This window comes from Argiope bruennichi, chromosome 4, assembly GCF_947563725.1.
Source record: "Argiope bruennichi chromosome 4, qqArgBrue1.1, whole genome shotgun sequence".
Taxonomy (NCBI): Eukaryota; Metazoa; Arthropoda; class Arachnida; order Araneae; family Araneidae; genus Argiope; species Argiope bruennichi.
Genome location: NC_079154.1, coordinates 104479592 through 104506074, shown reverse-complemented (window position 1 = coordinate 104506074; position 26483 = coordinate 104479592). Strand labels below are relative to the sequence as shown.

General features: G+C 29.0%; 1 protein-coding gene across 2 annotated transcripts in view; it reads left to right on the top strand.

Moving 5' to 3' along the window:
- The window catches only part of LOC129965744 (ankyrin repeat and fibronectin type-III domain-containing protein 1-like), a 619339-nt gene that overhangs the window by 274001 nt on the left and 318855 nt on the right, over positions 1–26483 (top strand). For both annotated transcript variants that reach the window (XM_056079892.1, XM_056079893.1), the window contains one exon: positions 16065–16160. In XM_056079892.1, coding sequence (XP_055935867.1) covers positions 16065–16160 — 96 coding nt within the window. The remainder of the gene's footprint in view (positions 1–16064; positions 16161–26483) is intronic.

Below are 26483 nucleotides of genomic sequence, written 5' to 3'. Positions count from 1 at the left end.
CCCTTTTTAGCACAGTTCACAGAGTATCAGTGCATGTTTGATACTTCTATCCTCTTTTTTGGTATAAACACTTTTTTCCAAAAAATCTTGTTTGAAACACTCTGAATAAAGCATGACTAGACTAGAATAGATTTGATTTATTTAAAATTCAACTTGTATTTACTTGCTGTTGATTTGTGAAATTTTTTTCTTTGAGAACTTTATTGAACAAGATCTCCTTATTTCCCATCGTGTCTTAATGCCTTTCTTTTTAATATAACAAATAATTTAGAGAATAAGAGGGAGAAATACCAAATACAAGATAAATTAATCAAAAATATTAAATAATTCGTTTAAATTATATTGCTTTAGCCAACGTAGAAATTACTTTTCAAGAGTTTCAAACAATTTCGTAATTTCCAGTCTTTTACAGCATTGTATATAAATAACAAACATCTTCCTTGCAAAATTATTTAAGTTTTACAAAAGAAAAGTTTAAATAATTTTGCAACAAAAAAAATAGAAGTAAAAATATTTTGTTTTTATTTTTTTTTATTTTTATACAAGAATTTTTTAAAAATCGTCTGCCATTAGAAGGATAAAAACAAGACATTTGGCTCTAAAGTACGTTTCTACCACTAATTTGAAGGTGGAACTACGGCCGTTTAAAGTATAAAAGAAGTATTTATCTATACTTATAATAAAGCTCAATGTATGTGTGTGTGTTGGCGCTCTACAGGCTAGACCGTTTAACCTACAGCTACCAAATTTGGTACATGTATACCTTGGAGGTTGGGAATGTGCACCTGGGGTTCCTTTTTTCGAAGTTTTAATTAGAATTTTAATTATTAATTAAAAACTAACTTTCCCGCCAAAAAAATCTTCCATTTTCCCCACCGCCAACTTTTCCGCCAAAAAAATCTTCTATTTTCCCCACCGCCAAATGAGTAAGGCTTCGGTTTTTTTCTCCCAACAGTAATAAGGCTAGGGTTAATATTTTTCGGCGGATTATTTCAAACGATTCTGTTTATTTTCTTAATGTTTGATGCATTTAAAATTAAACATCGATCTTTCAGATTCATTCTGAAGTACTTTTGAATTAAAATAAAACAGAATAAAGGAAATTAAAAATTTCTAATCCGCATAGCGTTACCCCAACTGGCGTAGAAAAAATCACGTATTTGCGTTACGTAACCGCCGTTGAAAATTCACGCATGCGCATCGTGTTCTGAATTCCGCATTGTGTTGACAATTATTATCAACAGATGCGGACTGGATTTAAATTATTTTTAGGTTCGTTGTATGCTTTTGTAATTAAAATGGATTTATGTTAGTTATATATATTTTTTGTATATGCTTATAGTTTTAAATACATGGTTTTCTTAAGTAGTTTTTTTAAAACCTGTTTTCAACCGTTTATTTTAAACGATTCGTTTTATTTTCTTAGTGTTTCATGCATTTAAAATGAAACATTGTTAATGAATCCATCTGTTCATGATGAATCTGAGAAAATTTTGTTGACAAATTCTTGAGATATTACATAAATTTAGAAAGATATTCTTTATTGCCCATAAAGTTTAAACGCTCAGTGACTCTATTATCAGTAATCATATTATTAAAAAAAATGCTTTGTTTCAGTAAAAAAATATTATTATATTAATTGCAGATTAATCATTTACACTTTAATTTAAAGCATAAATTCTACGAGGGGTAACAGAAAATGAGAGAGATACATATCACGCTATGACTGAAGGCCTTTATAATATTATGAGTGAATTATATGACTATCAAAATTTGAAGTTTTAAAATATTTTGCTGAAGAATCTATTAAAGTTGGAATTGCGTAAAATATTTAATGGTACGACCGGAGTTTAACCCCTGCTTGACGCAATTTTTAAAAATCGCCAACAACGGCCTAGCGAAATGTTCAAAAGCAAAGGAGCAGATGTTCTATTATAGGGCATAATAAAGATTGCCAGCTTTGGTGCGTTATCGCAACTTGACGAAGAAGGGGGTTAAACTCCGGTTCAACCTATTTAATTATTAAAATTTAAACGAACTTTAAGATGAATCATGAATCTGAGAAAAAAATTGTTAATGAATCGATCTGTTCATGATGCATCTAAGAAAATTTTGTTGACAAATTCTTGAGATATTACATAAATTAAAAAAGATATTCTTTAGTGCCCATAAACTTTAAACGATGAGTGACTCTATTTTCAGTTATCAGATTTAAAAAAAAAATGCTTTGCTTCAGTAAAAAAATATTATTATATTAATTGAAGATTAATTCTTTCCACTTTAATTTAAAACATAAATTCTATGGGTGCTAACAGAAAATGAGAGAGATACATATTACGTTATAATTGAAGGCCTTTATAATATTATGAATGAATTATATGACAATCAAAATTTGAAGTTTTAAAATATTTTGATGAAGAAGCTATTAAAGTAGGAATTGCATAAAATATTTAATTATTAAAATTTTAACGAACATTGAGATTGGCGAACCGGCTGGTCACCAAAGGCGGCTAGTACATCTATAAAAAGAATAAATTGGATAAAAACTACTGAAAATATTTTGAAAGAGAAAATAAAGAAAATTCATAAAGGTATGCGAATCGCGGGGGTAAAATAATATCACTCTTACTCAAATTTTGTTTCCTTTTTTTAATTGAGAATTAGAAAAAAAAAAAAAAAAAAAAAAAAAAACGAATTCCCGATAGCTTATGCAAATTTTCTTTTCCATCAAAATCCAAAGATAAATATAAAATAAAACTCAGGCGCATTTCTTTTCAAGTCCTATTTTAAATTTGTGAATATTTTAATTGTCCTAAAAATGAAAGAATATAAAAATGAATTCAAGAATGTTAATTAGAGTAAAATGTTTGTTTTTGAATTTTGATGAATTTTTTTTACATTGTAATACTATTGTAAAAAAATTGACATTCGTTTTAAATAATCTTAAAGCAGTACACATATTTAATTGCATATAATTTTATGCCTGTATAATTTTTAGAACAGTATACAGGTTTCACATTCAATATTCTTTTGATATTTAAAAGTATGTCTATACAATATATGCAAAGTATAAAACTATATATGCGTAAGGGTTATAAACATTATTCTTTAATAAATGTTTTACGAAATTCATTTTATTTTTGCCAGAATTCGTAGTTTATTTAAAAATGAAAATTTCACATTTTGTGCATGCGTACAAAAAAGTTTGAAGACAACTTTCTTATATTAATATAAAATAATTTGAATTTATTTTTTAAGTAATTTAAATATTATATTCCGTTTATAACCTGGAAAATGAACGAAATATTTTTATAACAAGTTTCTCTCTCTAAGTAAGCTATTGCAAATAATGAAAATAATACATATGGGAATTAATTCCAAATTTAGCTTCCAAGTCATTGATACAGAAATTGCAGATGGAATTACTTTTATTTTGTTTTTGGTAGTTAAAAGCTTCCAATTAAACTATTTTAAAGCTATTTTTAACCTTTTCCGGCTAGACTAAATCTCAGTCTTTTCTCCATCCATCTCTTTTTGTCTCGTATTTTTGTCTGGGAATGTTCGATCCTAAGAGATGTTTATCGAACTTGGGGTTATTGGCAGATTTTGACATTTTCCCGATAGAACTGTCACGTCGGGAAACGGAATCCCATAGATAAGAAAGAAATAATACAAATAAGAAACAATTTTGGTTTTGTTTTCATCCATTACTTTTACAATATTTTTTTTTATTATTGAAGATGGATTTATATAACAAACCTGGCCACAATTTTTCTTCTCCATTTATTGTAGAAATATCGATTTTATTTTTTCCTAAAAATGCTGGTTGAATTTCTCAATAATTAATTAGCCATTGTCAATAAAACTTTTACCAAGCAAATCTTTTAAAATTAATTTTTAAATTTTGATGAAATTATTTCAGATAGACGATCTTTTAGGTAATTTTACTGTTAATTTATGGGGTTTTTTTTATTCTCTTTCTTGAAATACTTAATGTCATTTGTGTTTGAAAGTCTGTTTTTTAGTTGTTTAAATTTGACAGATTATTCACGTATAATTCGATACATAAATTACATGGAAATTCTTTGACATTTCAAGAGTTCCGTAAATTTTCAGCTGCATCATGGCTTCGACACCTTTCTGAAACAGAACATTCCTTCTTTTTATAAAAAACGATAAAATGAAGCAATTAAGATTAATATCGCATATATTAAGTGACAAAATTAGTTAGAAAAGAAATGATAAGAATCAAAAGAATAATATAGCCTTTAAGATTAATTTCGCATACATTAAGTGACAAAATCAGTTAGAAAAGAAATTATAAGAATCAAAAAATAATTTTCTGATAATTAAAATTATAAAGGAATGAAAAATTTATAATAACTTTTTAATGAACAAGTACTACCATAATGGCTTGAGATGGAATCACTGATTCGAGATCCTTATGACTATGAAACTCAAATGAACAAGAAATTAGCAACTAATCATTAGTCACTAATTGCTAGCATAACATGGAAATTTATAAAATAGAGATTATCTTATCATCTGATTGTTGTTTAAAATTTCAAATACAGATCTAATTTTCATGGGTTTCTATAACAGGAAATTAATCATATATCTAACATACATCGAAATATATTTTTAAGTTGAAACTAATTCATCCTTAAATATTATAATTCAGTTCAAAAGGTATCTGGAACACATAAACAACTAAAAAATTCATAAATATTCAGTTAAATCCAAACGAAAATAAATTTCGATATCAGCCAGTCAGAATGTAGAGAAAATAAAAAAAGAGAAATTAAGTAATTAATCTAATAAAATTAATTTGTTGTTGTTAATGATTGACATCTACGAAACACGTTTCTTGTCATATTTATTCTCTCCGTCCACTTCCGTGACTAAAAAATAAAATTATTTGCACCTCACTTGCTAGCAACAACATGAAAAATTTTATTCTGAGTAGATAAAGTGATACGTCTGAGATGTACTAGCATATTTTGAATAGCTGTCAGAGACTTGTTTATATTCTTGTAAAATTTTGAAGTATAGGGAAACTGCAAAATTGGAAGTCTGTTGTTTACAGTCAACAACCCTTTGAAGAAATATAAACAAATATAATTTTTATTCCTTTTATGAAGATTCAATGAATATTATTTCATTGTAAATTTATTCTTTCGGTTGATAATTTGCTTATAGTTTGCAATCATTCTTTAATATGATTTCAACTTATTTCTTAATAATATTTCTCTAAAAGCCTGACTTGTCAAAAAAAATATGCTGTGCACACAACAGTATTTTCAACTTATTTGAATTACAAGGTAATTCCCCAATTTTTCAAACAATCCACTATTTAAATAAAAAAATAATATTGATCATTAATCAGAAAATCGATATTTTTACATATTTTGTTTGTTTTAATAAGAAATATTGCATTTTATGAATTTCAATGATATTTTAAAGGTACTTCTTAATAGTTTATCAGTTCTATTTTGAGGATTTTCCAATATATATACAAATAAATTTTTTGATTATTATTTATGTAATGCATTTATGCACAACAAAGTGCAATCGCACAGTTTGCACTTTGTAATTTTTTTTTGGTTTCAAACCCAGAGGAAAATATAGAATTAAATTGATTTTGTGATTATTTCTTCAAGTGGACTTTTAATTTTTGCCTTTTATATCAAGTGAATTTTTATTTAAGAGAAATTTGTTTGAAAATATATGTTAGCATTGTTACTAATCTCTTTTTAGCTTATAATTCATCTAGTATTAAAACATGAAAACGTCGTTCAGAATATCTGTATGTGCCGACTAAAATATAATCTTAAAATATATGCTCATATATTTAATTTTAATAGATTAACATTACTTAGTTCAACTTAGTTTTACATTTAGTTAATTGAATAAATAAAAATTAATTTCATAAAACAAAGCAATTTATGTTGTGGAACAAGTTCTTTTTTTTTCTTATATATTTCAATTCGGGATATACTTTAAATAGAAAAAAATTCTTTAAATATGCTTTTGCATACAATATATATATATATATATATATATATATATATATATATATATATATATATATATATATATATATATATATATATATATATATATATATATATATATATATATATATATATATATATATATATATATACAAAAGTATTAGAATCAAGTTAATAGGAAAAACAAAAAATCAAATAAAAATTAAACCAAAAAAATTATAAAAAATATAAAAAAATAATCCGGCCTGAAGACTTTTTCAAGGGTCACCCTCAGGCAGGGATTCAAAGAAAGGGATTTTTTTATGTGAGGAAATACAGACATTGTCTAATAATGATTCCTCGTGACCCGAAAATCCCCTGAAATTATGCTCAAGAGATATACCATTTTAACAGAAAGGAAATATAAAACAACAAATTAGAAGAAATTAACCACAACAAAGTAAAAATACAATAACAAAAATAACAATAAAAACAAAAAATAGCACTAAAATTAAAAATTAAAAACGAAAAGGCCAGTACATACCATCAACAGTCAAGGAAACTTTAAACTATATATATATATATATATATATATATATATATATTATTTTGCAAAATTTTTGCACAAATCAAAATCATTTAACACTTTCCATCCAGTTTACTGTAAATCCGAAACTTTTGCAATAAATCTTATTTATTACTGGTTTATTAAAATCTGAGTAAATAGCAAAAATATTATTGTATTGTCTGCACTGAATTCACAGAGATATTTTGTATTAGTAAAAATATGGCTTAAAAATTTCACAATTAAAATTACATATGGAATATTTAATATTAAACAATAGTCATGTAATCACCGCACAAAACTTGCTAATATGAAGAATATGATATAAAAATAGCCTAAAAACAATAATTCGTATTAAATGCATGAGGTAATTATTATTATCTATAGTAAGTTTTTACATTCTAAATTGTGATACAATAGCAGACAAAACCAGAGGAAGGAATCTACCCAAAATTTTCTCTCAAACCATCTAATAAAGAGGTTATTCTTCTCCCAGTATAAAACAATAAACTTTGGATAAGGCTATGAATTCCTTGCATGGCATTTGCGAACAGTAGTCACAAAATATAGATCTTTGGCGTGAATCTAACATTTTAACTGAATCTATCGTAGGATTCTTGGTGATTTTTTGGCGATAATCCTTGCGAGGTGGTAAATAGTATCCAGAAATCGAGTTTATGTTTAGACACTTTATTTCCAACAGATTGAAATCAAAATTTGACATAAAATTACAATTTTAGTCACAAAATCACATTCTGAATTTCACATATTTATGTCACTGCATTTTTGAATTAACGCGTTCATATGCTTGTAAAAATACTAACCTGTAGGCGATCAGCCTCTCGAAGAATTTGGTTCCAAAACTGAATAATTTCTACACATTAAATGCTATATATATGTACCAAATTTTATCCATCTAGTTCTCTTTATTTTATAGCTTTCTTGTTAACATGTATCCGGAAAACTGGACAAATACATGGCTTCTGAATAAATGTCGATCAAAATGTGACAAAAATCTGCATATTTGGAGTAAAGACAATATACCGAATTTCATTTGCCTAGTTCAAAGTGGTTTCGTGTTATTTTTGTCATACAGATGTACATAATGTCAAAAAAAAAGTTTTTTTCGAATTCAAAGAGGCCTGAAAAGGGGAAATGCATCAAAATTTTGAGTTTGATTTTTTTTTTTTTAACAATTACTATATTTTATGCTTTTTATGTGAGAAAATAAAACTGAGTGAAAATAATCAGGAATAGTGAGAAAAAAAAACTTATGCTCTCTACTTAGCTCAAGAGTGCATACATTTATTATATCAAACTTAAAAAACACCAGAGTTATCATAAAGTGCTAGATGACTTAAGCTAAGAAAGAAATTTTCACAAAATATGAAAGTAATAAAATATTACTGACATTTCTATTTGTCAATTTAACCTAAATTTGGACTTGCTGCTTTTCAATGAGGGTTATAAATTGGGGTTATTTTTTTCTACTTCTTATCTACAAACGGAAAAGAAAATAGCATGCCATTTAAAATTTCCATTTCTAAGCAAAACTGCCCACATGTAATTTATTTTTATGATATAAATGAGAATAGAGTTAGGAGTTCTTAGTACTTGCATATCCAAATGACATATTTATTCACTTCAAGACTTTAAATCTCTTGTTTAAACTTGCTGGAATGTTAACATTGTTAAATTTTAAAGCTTAACAAAGATGCTTCTTCAGATTTTATGTATATAAGCTTGTATAATATTTTTTTAAAGTTTTCTTTTTTTTTTAATGAAAACTAAAGATGTCTATATTAACATATTTACCACCGTCTCTAAACGGGATTTTCCTGTCTGGAGAATTATAGCAAAAGGAAAGAGAATTCAATTCTGTTAATTTATCAAATAAAATGCCTTAAAATATTTACAAAATACACGTTTATTTGCCTTTTTGAAAATATTTTAAGGAGATTGTATCCTCTATTTCAAAAAACAGAAGTTTGATAATGTTTTCAAGTATTTTTTCCTTGTTTTCATTTTATTTGAAAACTCATTTTTAAATATGTATCAATGGATACACAAAAAATGTATTTAATTCACTCACAAAGCGCATGTGTATTAATGCAGTAACTAAAGCAATGAAAAGTAGTTTTGTAAAATAAACTTTTAATATATTTTTCACACTTTATCGAATTTGAAAGGAAAATTGAAAGGCAATAAAATTAGTATCACTAAAAAGCTTCTTTTTCAATTATAAAGGGACATAAAAATGTTTTCATGGCAATAATATGCTCTAAAGTCATTGAGAAAGAAAGATGTTTTTAATTAATCATTTAATAAAATTTTGAATAATGTTTTTTATTGAGCTCCTATTATTCATGAAGTACATTATGTTACATTTAGCCCTATAGAGAGTTTTGAAGACAATTAATAGATTTTGCACCATTCTATAAATTTTTTCTTGTTAATTATGCAATATTTATTATAGAGTCGATTCCATTTAATGAGGACATTATGGCATTTGGTGCAATGAAAAATGCTGTTGTAATTAAAAGAATTGCACATAAACTTGCACAATGAACAACTTTTCTTCTCTATTTAAATAATTTTCCAGCCACCCTTGGTAACCAGCTTTTACCCACGTCATCTACATTTTTAAAAATAATTTATTGTACCGATTCCACCAATTTTATATTTCATATAAAATTATTTCTTAAAATAGTCATATTAGTTTCATATCAAATCAAAGCGGCCTATTTTTCAAGCGTCATTCATATCGGAAAGAAATTTCAAAACCCTATTTCACTATACATATTCTATTTGTAAAATCTTTGGCCAAATTTTGGCAGTCACATTCAGTAAATGAAATATATAATGAACCGATTTTTCCCTCCAATTCCGTACAATACTTCATGAATCCTATGTCATCTAGATTCAATTTTCCTTCTACATCCAATTTCAAGCGATATTGCAAAATAAAACTTAGATAGCGCCCCATATAAAACAACTGGACTGATTCCGATCATTTTCATCTCCAATTGATTTTGCCAATTTGCAAATATAGATAACCAAGCAGAATTCTCTGAAATTTGTATTCAACGATAATTTAAAAAAATACTTCATTTTATTTTGAGAAGATATATCAAATTTTCTTCATATGACTATATTGTTACAAACCTGTAATTTTGCTTCCCAGCACGACTAGTGTCATCGTAAGAAAAACTGTTGTAAAATCTGTCCTGTGCATGCTGAGCTTGGCGACTAAATGGATCATACTGCAAAGTTCGAGAAGTTTCACGATCCATCCAGTAGAAACCAAGATAGATACGCCCTGATTGGTCTGGAAAATTCTAGCCCCGCCTCCCGGAACTATAAAAGGCAGGCACTCTGAAACTGCAGTGAAGTCGTGTGTATCGTCATAAGTCGCTTGTGAGAGTAGTCGGAATCGTCGACAAGTAACAGATATTAGAGGATTAGACAGCAAGCAAGCTGCTGAACTAACAATTAAATGCGCTGCATTATTACGATTGATTGGCGGTATTTGTAGAAAAAAAATTTTGTAACAATATTAATGTCATTAATATGGTCGCCCAAGTCATATGTTTAATAAGTTTAATTTATGTCAACAAACATTGAATTAACTACATCCTATCACAACAAAAGTTTAATAAAAGAATAGCTACAGTAATAAAAGCAAAAGTTGCACTAAAATTATTGAACATTCTGATTATTTAGTTATATTTCAACGAAAATAAATTAACAAGTTTGGCGAAAATTGGCTATAAAATTCCAGCTGTTGTGTTCCAGCTGTCAGGGCTACTCCACTTTTTATTTAGAGATATTTCTTGAAACAGGGAGGTGAAATAGGAGGCAGGATCTCTTGAAAGGTGTAAACGACTATTGATATATTAAGGGTCATAAATAATCTTATAAAGTAAAAGCTTTTGAAATTAGTTTCATGGTTGAAGCATTCCAAATCTGTTGTAAGATTTCTCCATAGAGAATGCAGTATGATATTGTTTTTTCTTTATTGCTGCTGAAATTGGATAGGGGTATGTGAGTAGGAAATCCTGGAAGTACCTATATAAGAATCATAAGCTTTCATATGAAATTAACATTTTCGTAATTGATTCAATGATTGTGACTGATGAAGTTTACAAAACCGCGCGTGAACTCAAGATTTCCTTATCGAAAATGTATTACCTAGATTTTTTTTTTGTTCGATTTCTCTCTTAAATGGAGGGTGGTGATCATAAGATCTCATATAAAACAAAAATTGACAAAATCGAACAAGGCTGATTGGTTCATTGGTTTTCCTTATTATTTTAAATACATATATTGAATAGAAATAAAATATAGATTCTTCAAATTAAGATTTTGAATCTATAATTTAAGAAAACTAGACATGATGGTGCTTCAAACTTCATTTGACTGTGTTTAATTTATTTTATAAGCTAATATGTCAAAAGTATAATATAAAATAGTTTTCGTACGATAATATACTCCAAAATTATTAAGACGAAATGTTAACAGTTTTATTAGAATATTAATATTTTTAAGGGAAATTTTTAGAACCCTTTTAATAAGAAAAAGTAGGCAAGATGTATTTCACTACTCAGGAACTGCATGCCAAATTTAGCAATTGTAGAGACAACTGCCTGTCCTGTAGAGTATTTATAATGATTTTACCATTATATAAACCCCAACGAGCAATTTTCAGATACTACCCAACGTATATATATTATCATGTTAAACTAAATTTTTTATCATATGCACGTGAAGCACTGTTTTTTTTTTTTCCTTCTTTTCTCGTGGGCAAAATAAGTAAAGGTTAATTAGTTAAATCTAAGAAATGTAAAAACATACAGAAAAGCGACTTCTGCTTGTTTAGTAAAATTCAAATTTAAGCATCTTGAAACTCATTTATTTGGTTTCTTTTTCTTAAGTATTGGTCCAAATAGCTAAGTATGGAATGGTTGATGATAGCCAAGGATTAGAATAGATGAAATCGACTTTTGTGTTTTTCACTAAGAACAATACTAACCAATCTAGAAACTGATAAAAAAAATTTACACTAGAATTTAAACGCACATAATATTTTTTTCAAATAAATAAATAAATAAGGAGGACATTGCAAAGAAATGGGCATAAAAAAATTAAAAATGCTAGAAATACCTAAAATATTCCAACATTCTTTCTCAAATATTGGATAATTTGAATTATATTAACGCCGTTTTTTCAAAGCATCACTGGACTATTCTTTTAAGGACCTCACAATTTTGAACCGCGGTCATATGACGAGGACGACACTTGAATTGACACCCTAAAGTCTGCACCATACCATCGGAAGGACATTTGGTTCGACGGATTTAACGTGCAACAGACCTGTTTGCACGATGGTTTTTTCAGTGGAATTGGGTCTTGAATCTGAAACCCGAACCCGTTTTAGCCAAAATCTTACCACCACTCCACTGCGTCCCCAGATTTTTTTAATTTTTTTATTTATTTATTTTTAGCAGATTTTAGTTACAAGAATATTCCAAATTATGGCGATTAGATTATTAAGCTTAAGTTATATCTTAATTATAACTTAAGAAATGCTTACCACGAAGAAAGTGTTTATCCAGTCAAACTAGATTGAGTTTTTATTGGTTAGTTTCAATTCAACTTCAAACTGATTGTTCAGAAACAGAATGTTATTTTTCTTTTCACAACAAGTATGACGAAATTTGTAAATAAAAAGCTTCGAAACTCCATCACATCATAATAACAAATGAAAGCCGCCGTCGTCTCACACATTCGAATTTCAAATTATGGTAATGAATTCAGGTCAATCACACTGGAAGAATCACGTGAGACATCGTCTAATTCGGTAGGTATTCAGAAACCAGGATTTCGCCAGGGTGATTTTTGCTTCACTTCAATAGAAGTCGTTTACTTCCTGATATATGGGGTCTGCCTAAATAGACTTCCTACTGTGGAGATGGATGGTAAACATTTTATAGGAGTCGTATATCCGAGGTTGTAAAAGTGCAGCAAAGAAATGCCATTAGGACTTCCAGAGACCAGAATGTATTCATATTATTTATAGCTGAACATAAAGTGAATACCACTTGTGAGAGATCTAACATTTAAAAAAATATGTATGAAGTGTTATATGAAATAGGACTTTGTCTTGAATAGAAAGCTTTCATGTTGCTGGAAAGTTTCTTTGAACTTCTTTTTTCTTGCAGTAGATCACCTTTTAAGTAAACGCCAGAGCTTTTTCCTAGCCATTTAACACCAAAAAAATTCACATAGTCCTAATATTTTCAGATATCTGAAGCCTTTGCTATAGTATAAAAGATATTTAGACAATAGATATTGAATATATTGATATGAATGATATATTGATGCTGATTATTATTGATTTTGATATCAAAAGAGCTTTTTATTAAAAACTGAATAAAAATATGTACAGATATGTTTAATATTCTGGACTAAAATCTAATTAAGATGAGGTGACATTTTTCACTGTGATTGGCTTTAAATACACTATTCTATTTATAGTTTAGTCGCCAAAATTAAATAACTAAAATATATACTGATCCAGTTTGAATCCGTTCATTTGAGATTACGCATAAAAACAGGAAAATGTACAAAGACATCTGGTCCAAAAAACTAATTGCAAACCAAAAATGGGTTTTCAAAAAAAGAGATTCCAAACAAGAGCAATAATTTGTTTTTGCAAATGGTACAAGAACAGATTTATTGATATGAATAGTATATTCAATATTCATTTATTAACATGAACGAAATAAATATATTGATTGTATTAATATAAATGAAACAAACATAAAGGTTATATTGATTGAGCATTTTAAAGATTTTAATTATAATGATATGAATATATACAGATATATTATATTATTGATATAAATAATAAGCAGATATCAATTTATTGATAAATATATGGATATTGATTATATTGATAGGAACGATTTATGCTGACTAAGTTTTTTATCTATATTCTCTTTTATAAAATGTAAGCTAATGTATAATTTCTCCATTCAGTTTAGAAATATTTCTTAGTAAATTAGTACAACGAAATAGTAAGAAAGCAATAGCGAGGAAGAAGTTCAATTTATTTTGGTTACTTTCAAAAAACATAACGAATATATAGTACATGTGACCTTTAAGTCTTTTTTATTAGAGAGATAAACTGTTCTGTATATTACTGTAAATAAATATTTGCTGCTTTCTTTAGCATATCCTACTTATATATCTCTGTCACAATCCTAACATCATTCTCAGCAACAAGCCCCAATTTGAAATTACAAGGACAAACCTAAAACAGTCATTTTGTCATTTCAGCAAGGACAATTATCCCTTAGAGAATTTTATTTAAATTCAAAGAACGAAAAGCATTTTAATTTGAGCCTCAGATAGAAAAAAAAATGCCTCTGCAAATGTTTGAATCTCGAAAAACAGCAAAGCTTTTAAAATTTGACACAATTCTTCAAGCCCGATTACGTAGGCGATAACGTCATCAAGATCAGAGCTGTATTTTATTTCCACGTTGAAAGTTCTGTCAAATTTAGTTCTTCTCTAGCTGTGACTGTTAAGCATTTGTACTGTTAGGAACAGAACGCAAGTATATTTACACACCATGTTTCTAACAATACGGTTGTTCTTGTGCCCTAGTTTTGTTGTCCTAAATTTATTCTGATTTAGAATTTTGAAGTTCATGTTTTCGCTTCAGCATGTTATTTTTAGTCAATCGATTTCCCAAGAGGTCACATATGCTGCAAGTTTAGGGATTCAAAGCAAATCTTCTGAATCCTTCAAATGCAAAATATCATCGATCACAAATCAATTGCAAATAATTTCTATACTTTCGAAACAGCTGAGATTGTTATTTATATGCAGCGCGATATAATATGATGCAATTAAGCTGTTTATTAATAAGAGGTATACAAACTAGATTGTGAGAATTATAGAATGCAGCAGAAAATAAATTAATTCAATTTCACGTGAAAAAAGATAAGATTTAAAAACGTGTGCAGCTAATATGAATTTCATTTTTTAAAATATTTTAAAATTTTTTGTTTAAATACAAATGCATAAATTAAATGTTTTAAATACCAAATCTAAATTGTGTTTTTAAACAATAAAAGTTGACTTACTAATAAGTGATTTAATTCCTTCTTTTTTTAGAAAAGAAAAAAAGTAGTGAATATTATATTAAAGCGACAAAAGACCAATAAAACGTTAGTAAAATAACAGGGGGAGTAGTCTCTTTAAAACTTTCTTGTATACTCTCTAATAACTTTTCATGTCAGAGGCATGCCTTGGATGGCATTGACGCACAGTAGTTACAAAATATTAACATTTAACACAATAGTAACAAAATTTTGCTGAATCTATCGCATGATCCTTGGAGAGTGTTTTGGCAATTAATCCCTGGTATACGTTAATAGTATCCAAACATAGAATTTTTACTTTAGACACAATTTTACCGACCAAGTGAAACAAAAACTTGACACAAAAATGCGTTTGTGGTCACGAAATCTGATACCAAATTTAAGTCATTGCATTTTTTTTAATTATCGCGTTTACATATTTCTGAAAGTACGGACCAACAGATGGTCAAACCCTCATTCGATTTGGCTCAAAAGTTTATAGATATTTACACTGTAAATGTAAAATAAGTGTACTGAATTTTATCTGTCTAGCTCTCTTCGTTTTGCAGTCATTTTTATATTCGAACAGCTGGACAGACAGGCTTCATCTGAATGAATTTACTTGAAATTTGATAGGATTCTATAAATTAGGTGTTAAGACCGTACACCAAATTTCAACTGTCTGGATCAAAGTTTTTATGAGTTATCTTTGTCTCAGACAGACAGACGGACATTTTCCAAAAATGTCTGTTCTCAGCTCAGGGAGGTCAAGAACGTAGAGATTCTTCTAAATCAGATAAAAAGTTAAAAAAAAAGACGTTTTAAGGATATTTTTAAAAAGTAACTCACGTGAAATTAAGATACTATAATCTTAATTTTGTTTGAGATCATAATGTTTTGTTTTAATTTTCACTTTTTCCTATATAAAGACTATCAGGAGGAGCGAAATTGAGGAAGTGCGTGCTTAGGCTCCTCGTTCTGTTCGACGATTCGACGTTTTCAAAAGAATGTATAGGAAGCATTAAGAATAAAGTGAAATTATAGTTCAAATTTCAGTGACCTTATCATGATGAAAATAATAATCTGAATTATATTTTTAAATATTTATTATAAGTAATACAATTTTCTGCATCATTTATTAAATTTTATCATCTTTAGAATAATAAACATGGGTCTTTCAATTTATTTTATTAAACAATCTTCTATTTCAACCATTTCGTTGATCCGGTACTCTTTTATTCTAATATCTGGAAGATTACTGAAAGTCGATTGTGAAAAATATTTCATTTTATTTTATTTAAAATTGTGCATTTATACAATAATTTCCTGGGTTAAATATTGTATTTTCCATTTCAGTTGAAGTGAATGGCCACTCCAAAGCATCCCCTGGAAAATCTCGCTCAAGAAGAAGCCCAGGTTCATCAGGAAAGAAAAAAGAAAACGCAGATGAAAGTAAGTAACTGTCAAATTCAAGTATAAAATTTTTTCGTGAAATATCAAAACAAATATCGAATCTCTGTTGGTTAATAATTTCCAGATATGTTGTCACCAATCTATCGATTGAAATAAGAGAGAAATATCAACTAGAATAAAGATTCTTTAACTAGTTTGAATACTAAAAGTATTTGCTGATTTTTATAGGTCCCGAGTTTAGTTGTGATTTTCTTACTATGTCATTATCACCAAGCTCCATTATACATAATATGTCAGGATTTCGCCAAGATAATGGGTTTACTTGGCGATTTTCAGATCACACCAAGATTGGTTAGTTCCATTATAAATATATATACATGTAAAAAATAAACAAGCACTGAATAATCTCTTAAGTAGAATCAATTTAAAGTCACAAGTATCAAGACAGTGAGGATTTGTATCTGAGGATTTTATTTAAGTAGTGCTTACATACCTTGTTTATTCCTTTCCATTTCAGCTTAAAAAAATATATAAACTTTTCTTAAATAGCTTCTTTCTGAATGATTACGAACTGATAAATCCAGTTTGTTTAGGAAATATTTTCACATAGTCCAATTTTAATGACTGGAATTTAATGAATTGCAATTTTAATAGCTGGATGTTTTTTTCTTCTGGTATTTGTTGGATTTTCTTTAATGGAGCGCATAAAATGAATGAAGCGCAAGTCGAAACTTAAACAGTGTTTAGTATATTAATGTTTAATAAACAAGTAATCAAAAAATTCTTTTATTTTTTTTAATAATAGTCTTTAAAAATATTTACATTTCTAATTTTAAGAAAATTTAAAACTTTGATATTATGTAGTTCTACTTAAGTAAACTTATCTTCAGGCCGAGTAAATTGCTCAGCTTTATTGCAATAAAAAAAAGAAGCAATATATTAAGTAAGAATGTGTCAATGATAAAAATGAATAAATATATAAAAGTAATATTTTAGAATGGTGAAATAAATGTTCTGTTGTTTAAGAAAAAGACAGAAAAAAAATGAAAGTATTTACAAATCCAAAATAAACACTTCGAACAAAATATCAATTATGAAACACATCAATTTTTATGAAAAAAATCAATGAAAATTTCACATTTTATTTTTGAAATCAAAAAGATGAAGTTTCTTTTATTTCTAATGCTTTTATTTCTTCATGCGTTGTTATCAAAAATCGGTACATGTGTTTTTACATAACTACATATATAATTCTTCGTCTTAAAAAATTAATGATTTTGATGGAGAATATTATCTTTGCTCACAAAATACCGTAACAGAAAATATTCCGCTTCTTAGAAGGTTTTAAATACTGAACTATACTGTGTTTCACAACTTTATATAAATCACTCGCCCAACGAAATGAAAGAATATTCGACAAAACAAAAACAAAATTCCATCATACAAAATTTCATTCCAAAAATATGCGCTTTACAATTAAAATTTCACGCTTCCTGATCCCAAATGAATAATTTTTGCACATATTTGCCATCGCTTAACTAATTACACTTTATTGAAAATGCGGAAATGTATTATCTCTTGGCTGCTGTTATTCAACTGATTACTCGCAATTATTACGTAGCGGTTCCTCCTTTGTGTAGGAGTATCCTTTTTTATTCTTTCTTTTAAATTTTTGAATGATTGTTTTCTCAAAGCTATCCCACAGGTGCTTCATTGTTCAAAATGACAGCAGTTATTTAAATCATGTTTGCCAGGAAAATTTTCAGTTGAGGGAGGCATTCAATGTGAATGGTGAGATTAATTTTTAAGGAATGAAATTTCTCACTGTCGCTTCATTTCGTCAAAAAAGGTTATCGACCTCGAAAACAAACTCATTAAATCACCGCACAGAGGAAATATACTCTTCAAAATCTATTGAAAGGATGGTGAGTTTGAATTCCATTATCTTCACCGATCCCATCTGCTATTCATCTTTTAAAAGAATAATAGAATACAGAAGCGTTTGAGGGGATTTTTGGCCACATATAGAAGTTTTTCCGCATTGGAAATTCCGGGATGCGAAATTTGTTTCCGGAAGTTTCATTGCTTCAAGCAGATTTAAAGTGTGATGAAAAAAAATTAATTTTAATTTAGATCACTATTTTTTTTTTCCTTTCGGGCATCTAATAAGCATTTATTACATAAAAAAAATCACTAAATCACTTCCGTGTTGGTTTTTATAGAGAATGAATTAATTAACGTCATCGAAAATAAAATAAACAAAAAAGAAATATATATATATATATATATTCTTTGTGGTGTTGCCCACTTTTGCCACTCATGTGAGGGTGGAGGAGGAACAGGGTGCCGATATCGTTGCTTTGAAGTTCATTCTTAATTTATTACTTTTATGCAAAATTTTCTTAGTAAAGCTTATTGGAAAAAATCCGCAATTGAATATTCAAACAGTGGAAGAAGCAATGGATAACGGGTGAATGACCCCGGCTTTGCATCAAATTAATGAAGCTTTCTCCTCTCTTTGATGTAGAAAAGGATTAATGTAAACAATAAATTTGTGTATTAAGTTTTTAAACACGGAGTGAAATTACTTCCGTGTTGCGTATACAGGTGTTCCGTCAAGTGGAGAAATGTAGCCAGGTTTAAATAATTTTATTTGAGGTTTTTGAAAGAGTTCGAATGTAACAAATTTAGGTTTCTAGTATGTAAAGAATCATTTAAAAAACCATTTCTTTTATTTTTATTTGTCTATTTAAAACATTTATTGAAAGTATCTGTGTCAACGAAACGCCTTCACACAAAAGTGCAAATATTCCTATTTATAGTTGTATTTCCGGAAAAAAAAATTATTTATTTGAAATATCTTGTTTTCCACATTTCTTTCTTCTTCCCTTTTCATTAATTTTATCACTGAATGATTTTTCAATTAGTTTAAAATAAAACTCGCAATTAAGAAGGTAAAAAAAGAGTGTTATTTGTCATTAATAAATATAAATGATTTTATTTCCTGGTTTAAGATTCCAAAAATGTTTGCACTTTAAATACAGTAAATTTACTCATTCATTTGAAGAACTTGTGCATGTTTTGCTTCAAATCGTGATTTATACATAAATAAATGAACGATCCCATATATTTATTTGTGCATATATTTATTTGTATTGTGTGTGTGTGTGTGTGTGTGTGTGTGTGTGTGTGTGTGTGTGTGTGTGTGTGTGTGTGTGTGTGTGTGTGTGTGTGTGTGTGTGTGTGTGTGTGTGTTTTCTGACTATTCGATTTCAATTTTGAATTAAGCATAGTTTTTTGCTTCCCTGTACCACTCAAGTCTTCATTTCTTTAAGCATTTCTCATGAAGTTGCAATATCACGTGAAAATCACAAGGCTAAAATAAATTGTTATCCAGCTAGAATTTGGGAATATGCACTTTTGAACCGATACCTATTTTGAAAGCATTTCTGTTAATCTATATTACTTCTTTCTGCTTTGATTTGTTGAGAATTCTACTGCAATAGTCATGGATTTGTCAAAGAACTTTTAATAATTGCTAAAAATGAATCATTTGTATCTGCTTATATAGAAAAAAATTCGTATTTCACAAAATAAAAGGGATATTTTATTAAAAAGGTAAATAAACTTTTCAGTGAAAAATCTAAATTTTTCATCGAATTTAATCTATTTACTTGTGCTTATGCCGGCGTCCTGGCATAGAGGTAGCGCGTCTTCCCCGTGATCTGGGCGTCCCGGGTTCGAGTCCTGGTTTGGGCATGGTTTTTCTTCTGTTGTTCTATCTGTGAGATGTGTGAATCTAAAATTTTCATCTATTTACTTGTGCTTATACCGGCGTCCTGGCATAGGGGTAGCGCGTCTTCCCCGTGATCTGGGGGTCCCGGGTTCGAGTCCCGGTTTGGGCATGGTTTTTCTTCTGTTGTTCTATCTGTGAGATGTGTGAATCTAAATTTTTCATCGAATTTAATCTATTTACTTGTGCTTATGCCGGCGTCCTGGCATAGGGGTAGCGCGTCTTCCCCGTGATCTGGGCGTCCCGGGTTCGAGTCCCGGTTTGGGCATGGTTGTTCTTCTGTTGTTCTATCTGTGAGATGTGTGAATGTGCCCTCCTGTAAAAAGGGGTTGTGCAAGCGAATGAGTGATGCGTGAGTGGCAAAGTCGTACTCTTGGCCCTAGTTGACGCTGCTATAAAAAATAAGAGACGTCCCCCTCAGGCTTAAATCGCTGTCTTCGTAACAGCGGGCTTGTCAGTGGCAAGTGCCATAAGAAACAAACAAACAACAAACTTGTGCTTATTATCAAATGAGAAACGTAATTGCATATATAATCCAATGGGGAACTGCATGTTATGATATTATGTTCTTTTTCTATCCTTCGGAATGCTCAACGGATTCCAAAATATAAATTGGTCTATCGCATTTCATGCATACGTCAAAACTTTGAATTGCCTCCATCAAGAAAGTATATCGAAAATGAAACATCAATTCTACCTTTGTAAGAAAAGAACCCCAAATTCGAAGTGAACAGCTACGAAAATATTAAAATATTACTTAAAGCTTATTTACGAATTCATAATACAGATACAAATGTATTGAATATCATCTGCATACTTATGGAATTCAATTTCATTCCTTCGCATTTCTCCTCTCGTATATAAATTTCATGATTTCATCCTCCTTCAGAAACGATTCCATTTCTCTCTTACATATACGATTCTTTTTCTTTTCTCGTACTTGCCGCGAAGTGCACAGCGAATCAATTTTCTGACTCCATATTTTATATTAATGTTTGATGAAAGTTCTCGTATATGAAGCATACGGGAAGTATTGTAATCATCAAAGGTTTTGAACTCAAAATTTTGGTGAATTTCCATGTTTCAGATTTCCCTGAGGATGAGTATGAAAACACATTTTTGTTCTTAAGTCTGTACTGTCCGACGGATTGTGAAAGCGATAATTAAAATACGTTTGGATTTACACGGCTGAAAATTGATATATGTACTGACGATTAAATTTGTACATTAATATTCAATTTTCAAGAAATTTGGATTATCGAACACTGATCTGGGCTCTTGCAGCGTGGGTGGAGTTCAAAATGTCGAACACTTGCTTTTTGATTGCTCCAAACTTACTGAAGGGAGAAGAGATTTTATTGTGGATCTCGATGCCTGTAATATTAAGTTTCCACCTCCACTTCATGTTTTGGTAGACCACAAAATGGCTTTTTTCTCATTCTGTAAATTTATTTCCTTTGCTGCTTCAATTTTTAATTAGTTTTGTTGTTTATTTTTTCCTGTTGCTTTTATCCTTATTTTTATATGTACATATTTTTATCTATGTATGTAGTTGTTTCTACTTACTTCTGTAAGCCTTGTGCTGTACTTTGTGGTGCACACGGATTGACTTATTATTAATAAAAAAAAAATTCAATTTTGAACTAAATCCATTTTCAGAAACTATCTTTGTCTGTTCTAATACAAGCGAGCAATATAACTGTAAAATACCAAAGGCTAAGTTAATAAAATTTGGTTCACAGGTTAAGGATCTAAAATATCGATACTTGTCAACTTTTGAATCAAATCTATTAAATAGTTGACTGTCTGTTAGTCCGAAATTTTTCATGCGTGCAAAAGTAATAAATCATAAGTGCAATGATAAATCAATCAAATTATATATATTATGTGACTAAGACTATAATGATATGTCAAAGATTGATATTACTCTCCCAGTAACTAAGATCCCGAAATACGTATTCTCACAATAGACTCAGTAGATTCAAGACAAAGATCTGCATTTCATAAGTATCTTTCATCAATGCCATGCACGGTGTTCGCGGCATTATACAAAATCTTCAATTTTATGTGGAAGAAAAGGGATAAGATTTATATTGTTACGAAATTTCCCGGGGTTCGTTTGGATAGTGGGAGTTATATGGTGTGGAGAACGATCAATCAGCAGGCGGCAGTAGAAAATAAAACAACGACGTTGATTTACACGAAGACACACAGGACAGTACAAAGACGACAACTATATACAGCACAGAAGACGATTATCTTCAGCCGAGACGTGCAGCATACAACAGCATACACAAGACTCTACTGCAGACAGTAGGGCACAGCTTAGTTCAGCACTAGCTTGACTCCGTCGCTGCTCCGCCAGTCTCTGGAAGACTTCTTCTTCTTCACCGTCGATCCCGACTACTCTCTGGTTCACGACTGCCGGGCAGCTGCGGCTGCTTCCTTTCATAGGTCTCAGGAGACGGGGCTAGAAGCATCTCAACCAAGCAGGAACGTTCGAGGCCTAGCTCGGTTCCCACTGGACGGGTCGGGGAAATTCTCGATGTTTCGGGTATAATCTATTTTGGCTCCAAAATCGCCAAATCGCCAAAGGGTCGCCAAGTTTTTCGCCAAGCTCTGGGACCTCCTATGGAACCAACTATGCTGGGAAGCAGCATCACAGGTTAGTAACAATATTGAAGAGTGTGCGAGAAATTTTCTGAGAGACCACTTCCCTGGTATCACCTGCTGTTTAAGGCATGTTATTAAAGTTGGATAATTTTTAAGTTACATATGTTTAATTTTATATATCTAAGTAAACGACTTTCTTTGAATTTAGAAACATTAAGTTTTAAATCACAAATAACACTTAAGCAAAGTAATTGAATGAGAAAAACATTTAAATTTAAATTATTCTCTCTGGATTAAAAGAAAGAATGTGCATTATTAAAGGAAAGTAATTATGCAATTGAGAATTCATTGTTATTTTCTGGATTTCAAATACCCCTATCCAAATGTCACCGAAATATGTGCATTATGCAATTTACTATACAAAACTGTGCAAACTCCAATTCAACAGAAGTTTTTAAAATAACGATAATTTTTGAAATATTCAACATTAAAGTTACTTTATTTTAATAAAAAATTTACTTAATTTTAATTTTGTTTTACATTTTTATATAAAATAAAAATAAAAATTTATTTATTTATTGCTATTTATTTATTTTTGCAAAAATGAGCTAGCTGTATTTTGAAACATTGTTCGTAATTGCTTTCCAAATACATGAAGGGATTTATAGAGTCTTAAAAGACAGCTTCAGAATTGGATGGCTTTAGATTGAAAGCTATTTTCATTCAATTTCTCTCTATTTCTTTGACTGGCGAAATATCATATTGGAGGTAAGATGTTCTACAGTTGGTGTGGTGTATACGTTTAGAGAGGAATATTCGCTCAGTTGTTCTCATCTGAATAATGTTTCAAAAAATTGCAAGTTATATCATAATAATACTCATACTGCATCAACGTGTATTTCGTGATTGGTTCTCGAATTTTTAAAGGGAATATTGCATCAGATACATAGAAGTTTAATTTAAGAGACAGTTCCCGAATCTGCAAAGGGTACATAGTGTCATTTGCTAACAGATTGATTTTGAAATCAGTTTCCGAATTCTCAAGGTACTGTGGTGAAAGCTTATAAGCCAGTTAACAGCTACGCTACACGAGAAATTGCTTTTGTATCATGGTCATGTTACTGGATTGCGAATCACAAGGTCCCAGGTTCTATTCTCGCTCATATCAATCCGCCATATTGATGACCCGGACGTGATTTCAACACACAACGCCACAGTACTGTGCCATGTTGATAAATGATATGCCTCGGAATTGAATTCTGAAGGATCCGATTCCTTGTGTGGGAACCGTAGTGTTATGTTGATAAAGGATTGGATACCTTAGGTTTGAAACTCAGGTCCATTAAGGATCCATCTTATTTCCTCTCCTGGATAAAATTAAATCTGAATCCGGGATCAAACACACTGACGCCGTTTTAGCCTGGATGTTTGGAAAAGAAAATGTTAATTCAAATATCTTACTTCTTCATGAGATTCATAGTTCAAATAATCGAAAATCATACCAAAATAACTTTTATATTTCTTCAAAATGAGGTCGTTAATTTAACAAATTAAATAAATCTAATTTATATAACTGTCCACAAATGAATTGTAATATCATCTACTTCTTTGAAAATAATCTTTTTATTATTTCTTGTTTTTCAAGTCCATAAATTTGATATCTGAGATCAAACTTTCTCCCCCTGATAAGGAATGGAAATTTTCAAGGAGTATTGGTTTAGTTTTTTTTTTTTTTTTTTTTCCCTTCCTTCCATCCAATCAAGGCTTAAAATTATAAATTCACTCCAAAACATCCCTAGTATTTCAAAATCGGACGCCAATTTCACATAAGAAATAAACTGCAATTGTATACTAGCGTCTAAAAGAATAGCAATACCCTAAGTGTCTTTGAAAAATACTCCTTCAAAAGAAATTCTTTTGTCTTTATATAAATATAATGCAGGAAAATTTTTAGATTCCTCAAAGATATATGTATATTTTTAGGAATACAAGGAAAATTCATATTGAAGATTTGAATGTATCTGAATTTTTTTTTATTTTTTCTAAACCTTCATCAATGTACTTCCTGTTTTCGATGAATGCAAAGTTCGAAAATGAAGCCAAACTTTCTACGAAATAAATTCTGGCTGCTTTCCAAACAAAAGGATCAAATGAAAAAAGTCTCAACTTTCTTCAAATGAAATTTACGCTCTGGAAAGAATTCTTCAATTGTTTCGCTGTAAGCGAAAGTTCTTAGTTGAAGAGATTAACGAATCTGAAACATTATATAATAATAAAACATCTTAAAGGAAATTCATTTTAACTATTTTTGAATAGTTTGTAGAAAGCAAAATTAGATTACAATTGTTTAAACTCATTTTAAGTATTGCGGGATTTTGACAACAGCTTTTGTTTAAAATATTGCTCCCTTTACAATTATTATTTTCAATATAATATAGATATTAAGCTAAAACAATATAAAGCGTTTTCTTTTTATATTTTATTCAATTTTTCATGCAACAAAATAGTCATTATACTAATATTCTCACTGTAAATTCATTATCATGAAATATCCTAACTTTTTTAACTATCTAAATCCTTTTTGATTCAAACATGTAAACTCAGATAAACAAAATTATATAAGATGATTGCTATACTTTAAAATTTAATAAGAATACATGCAATTTACTTAAAACCTAGAATGAAGCATTATTTTGATGAAATTCAATATTTTAAAAAAATGATCTCTTCTTAAAGGAATAAAATAGAATAAAAATTAAAAAAGAATGGAAAGAATTCAGAAGAATAAAATTAAAAAAGGCAATTTACCTCATTTTTATAAGCGTGATCACAAAAAAATACTGGAATAAAGATAAAACTAATTTATTCTATATTGATGTATTCGTTTAATTTAAGCATGTTTGAAAATTTTATTTCTTTGTTTTTACGTCTAATGAAAAACATGCATTATCAAATATGAGATATTAGACGAATGACCTCTAAACAGGATCCATAATTATTTTTTATTAATTTAAATCTGTTATTAATTTAAATTAATTCCTGAACTTCAAGACTTTTGAAGAACGTAATACTTTTATTATTTCATATATTATTATATTCATGAAATATATTCAATAAGCAATTCTGTAAAAACTAATTATGGTCATGATATAAGAAACTAGAAGAAAAATTCTGTAAAAATATGTTATTAAAGAAATCTGAAAAAGTGTACATGGTTTCATTTAGAAAATTATTTTAAGAATCCCTAAAACTATACGAAGCACTATTGCATTATTATTGATTAAAATTATATCAATTGTATGCAAATTAAATCTTTTAAATGATGAAAGTTCTTTTAATAATTTTCTTTTAATATTACTTCTTACTAGATTTTTAGTTACTGAAAATAAATTTCCATTGCAACTATTTTCATCAATTTGCTTAATAATATAGCTATATATATACAATATAGTTATATAAACAATGCAGTTATAGCAATATAACTATATTGTCATGTTAATTTTACACCACCTATTTGCATACTTATTTTTTATTTTAAGATAAATATACCTGTGCTTATACTTAAATTTACAATACTTATTTTAAAATTTTATTTTATATAATTTTAAAATAAGCATTTCTATCGCAACAGGTTCGTCTAAACATCTTGGATGACAAAATTATGGTTGGCCTCTTCGAGCCCGTACTCGTAATTGATTTTCGAGATGAAAATAAACATCATCATCCATATCGTGTCTTTTTGTAGAAGATAAAAAAATCTATTTAACATTATTTTGGTGTCATCTATTTTCAGCGCGATTCGTGTTCTACAAATTGGTAGTTTGATTCATATCAAATTCGTGGATATATTATATTCGCCATTGAAATCAATGTTAAATACTTGCTGGTCCGTATTCTCAGATCCTAACTTTAGGCGCTGTGAATTGCTTAAATGCCAAGAAGCAAATCTCTTAAAA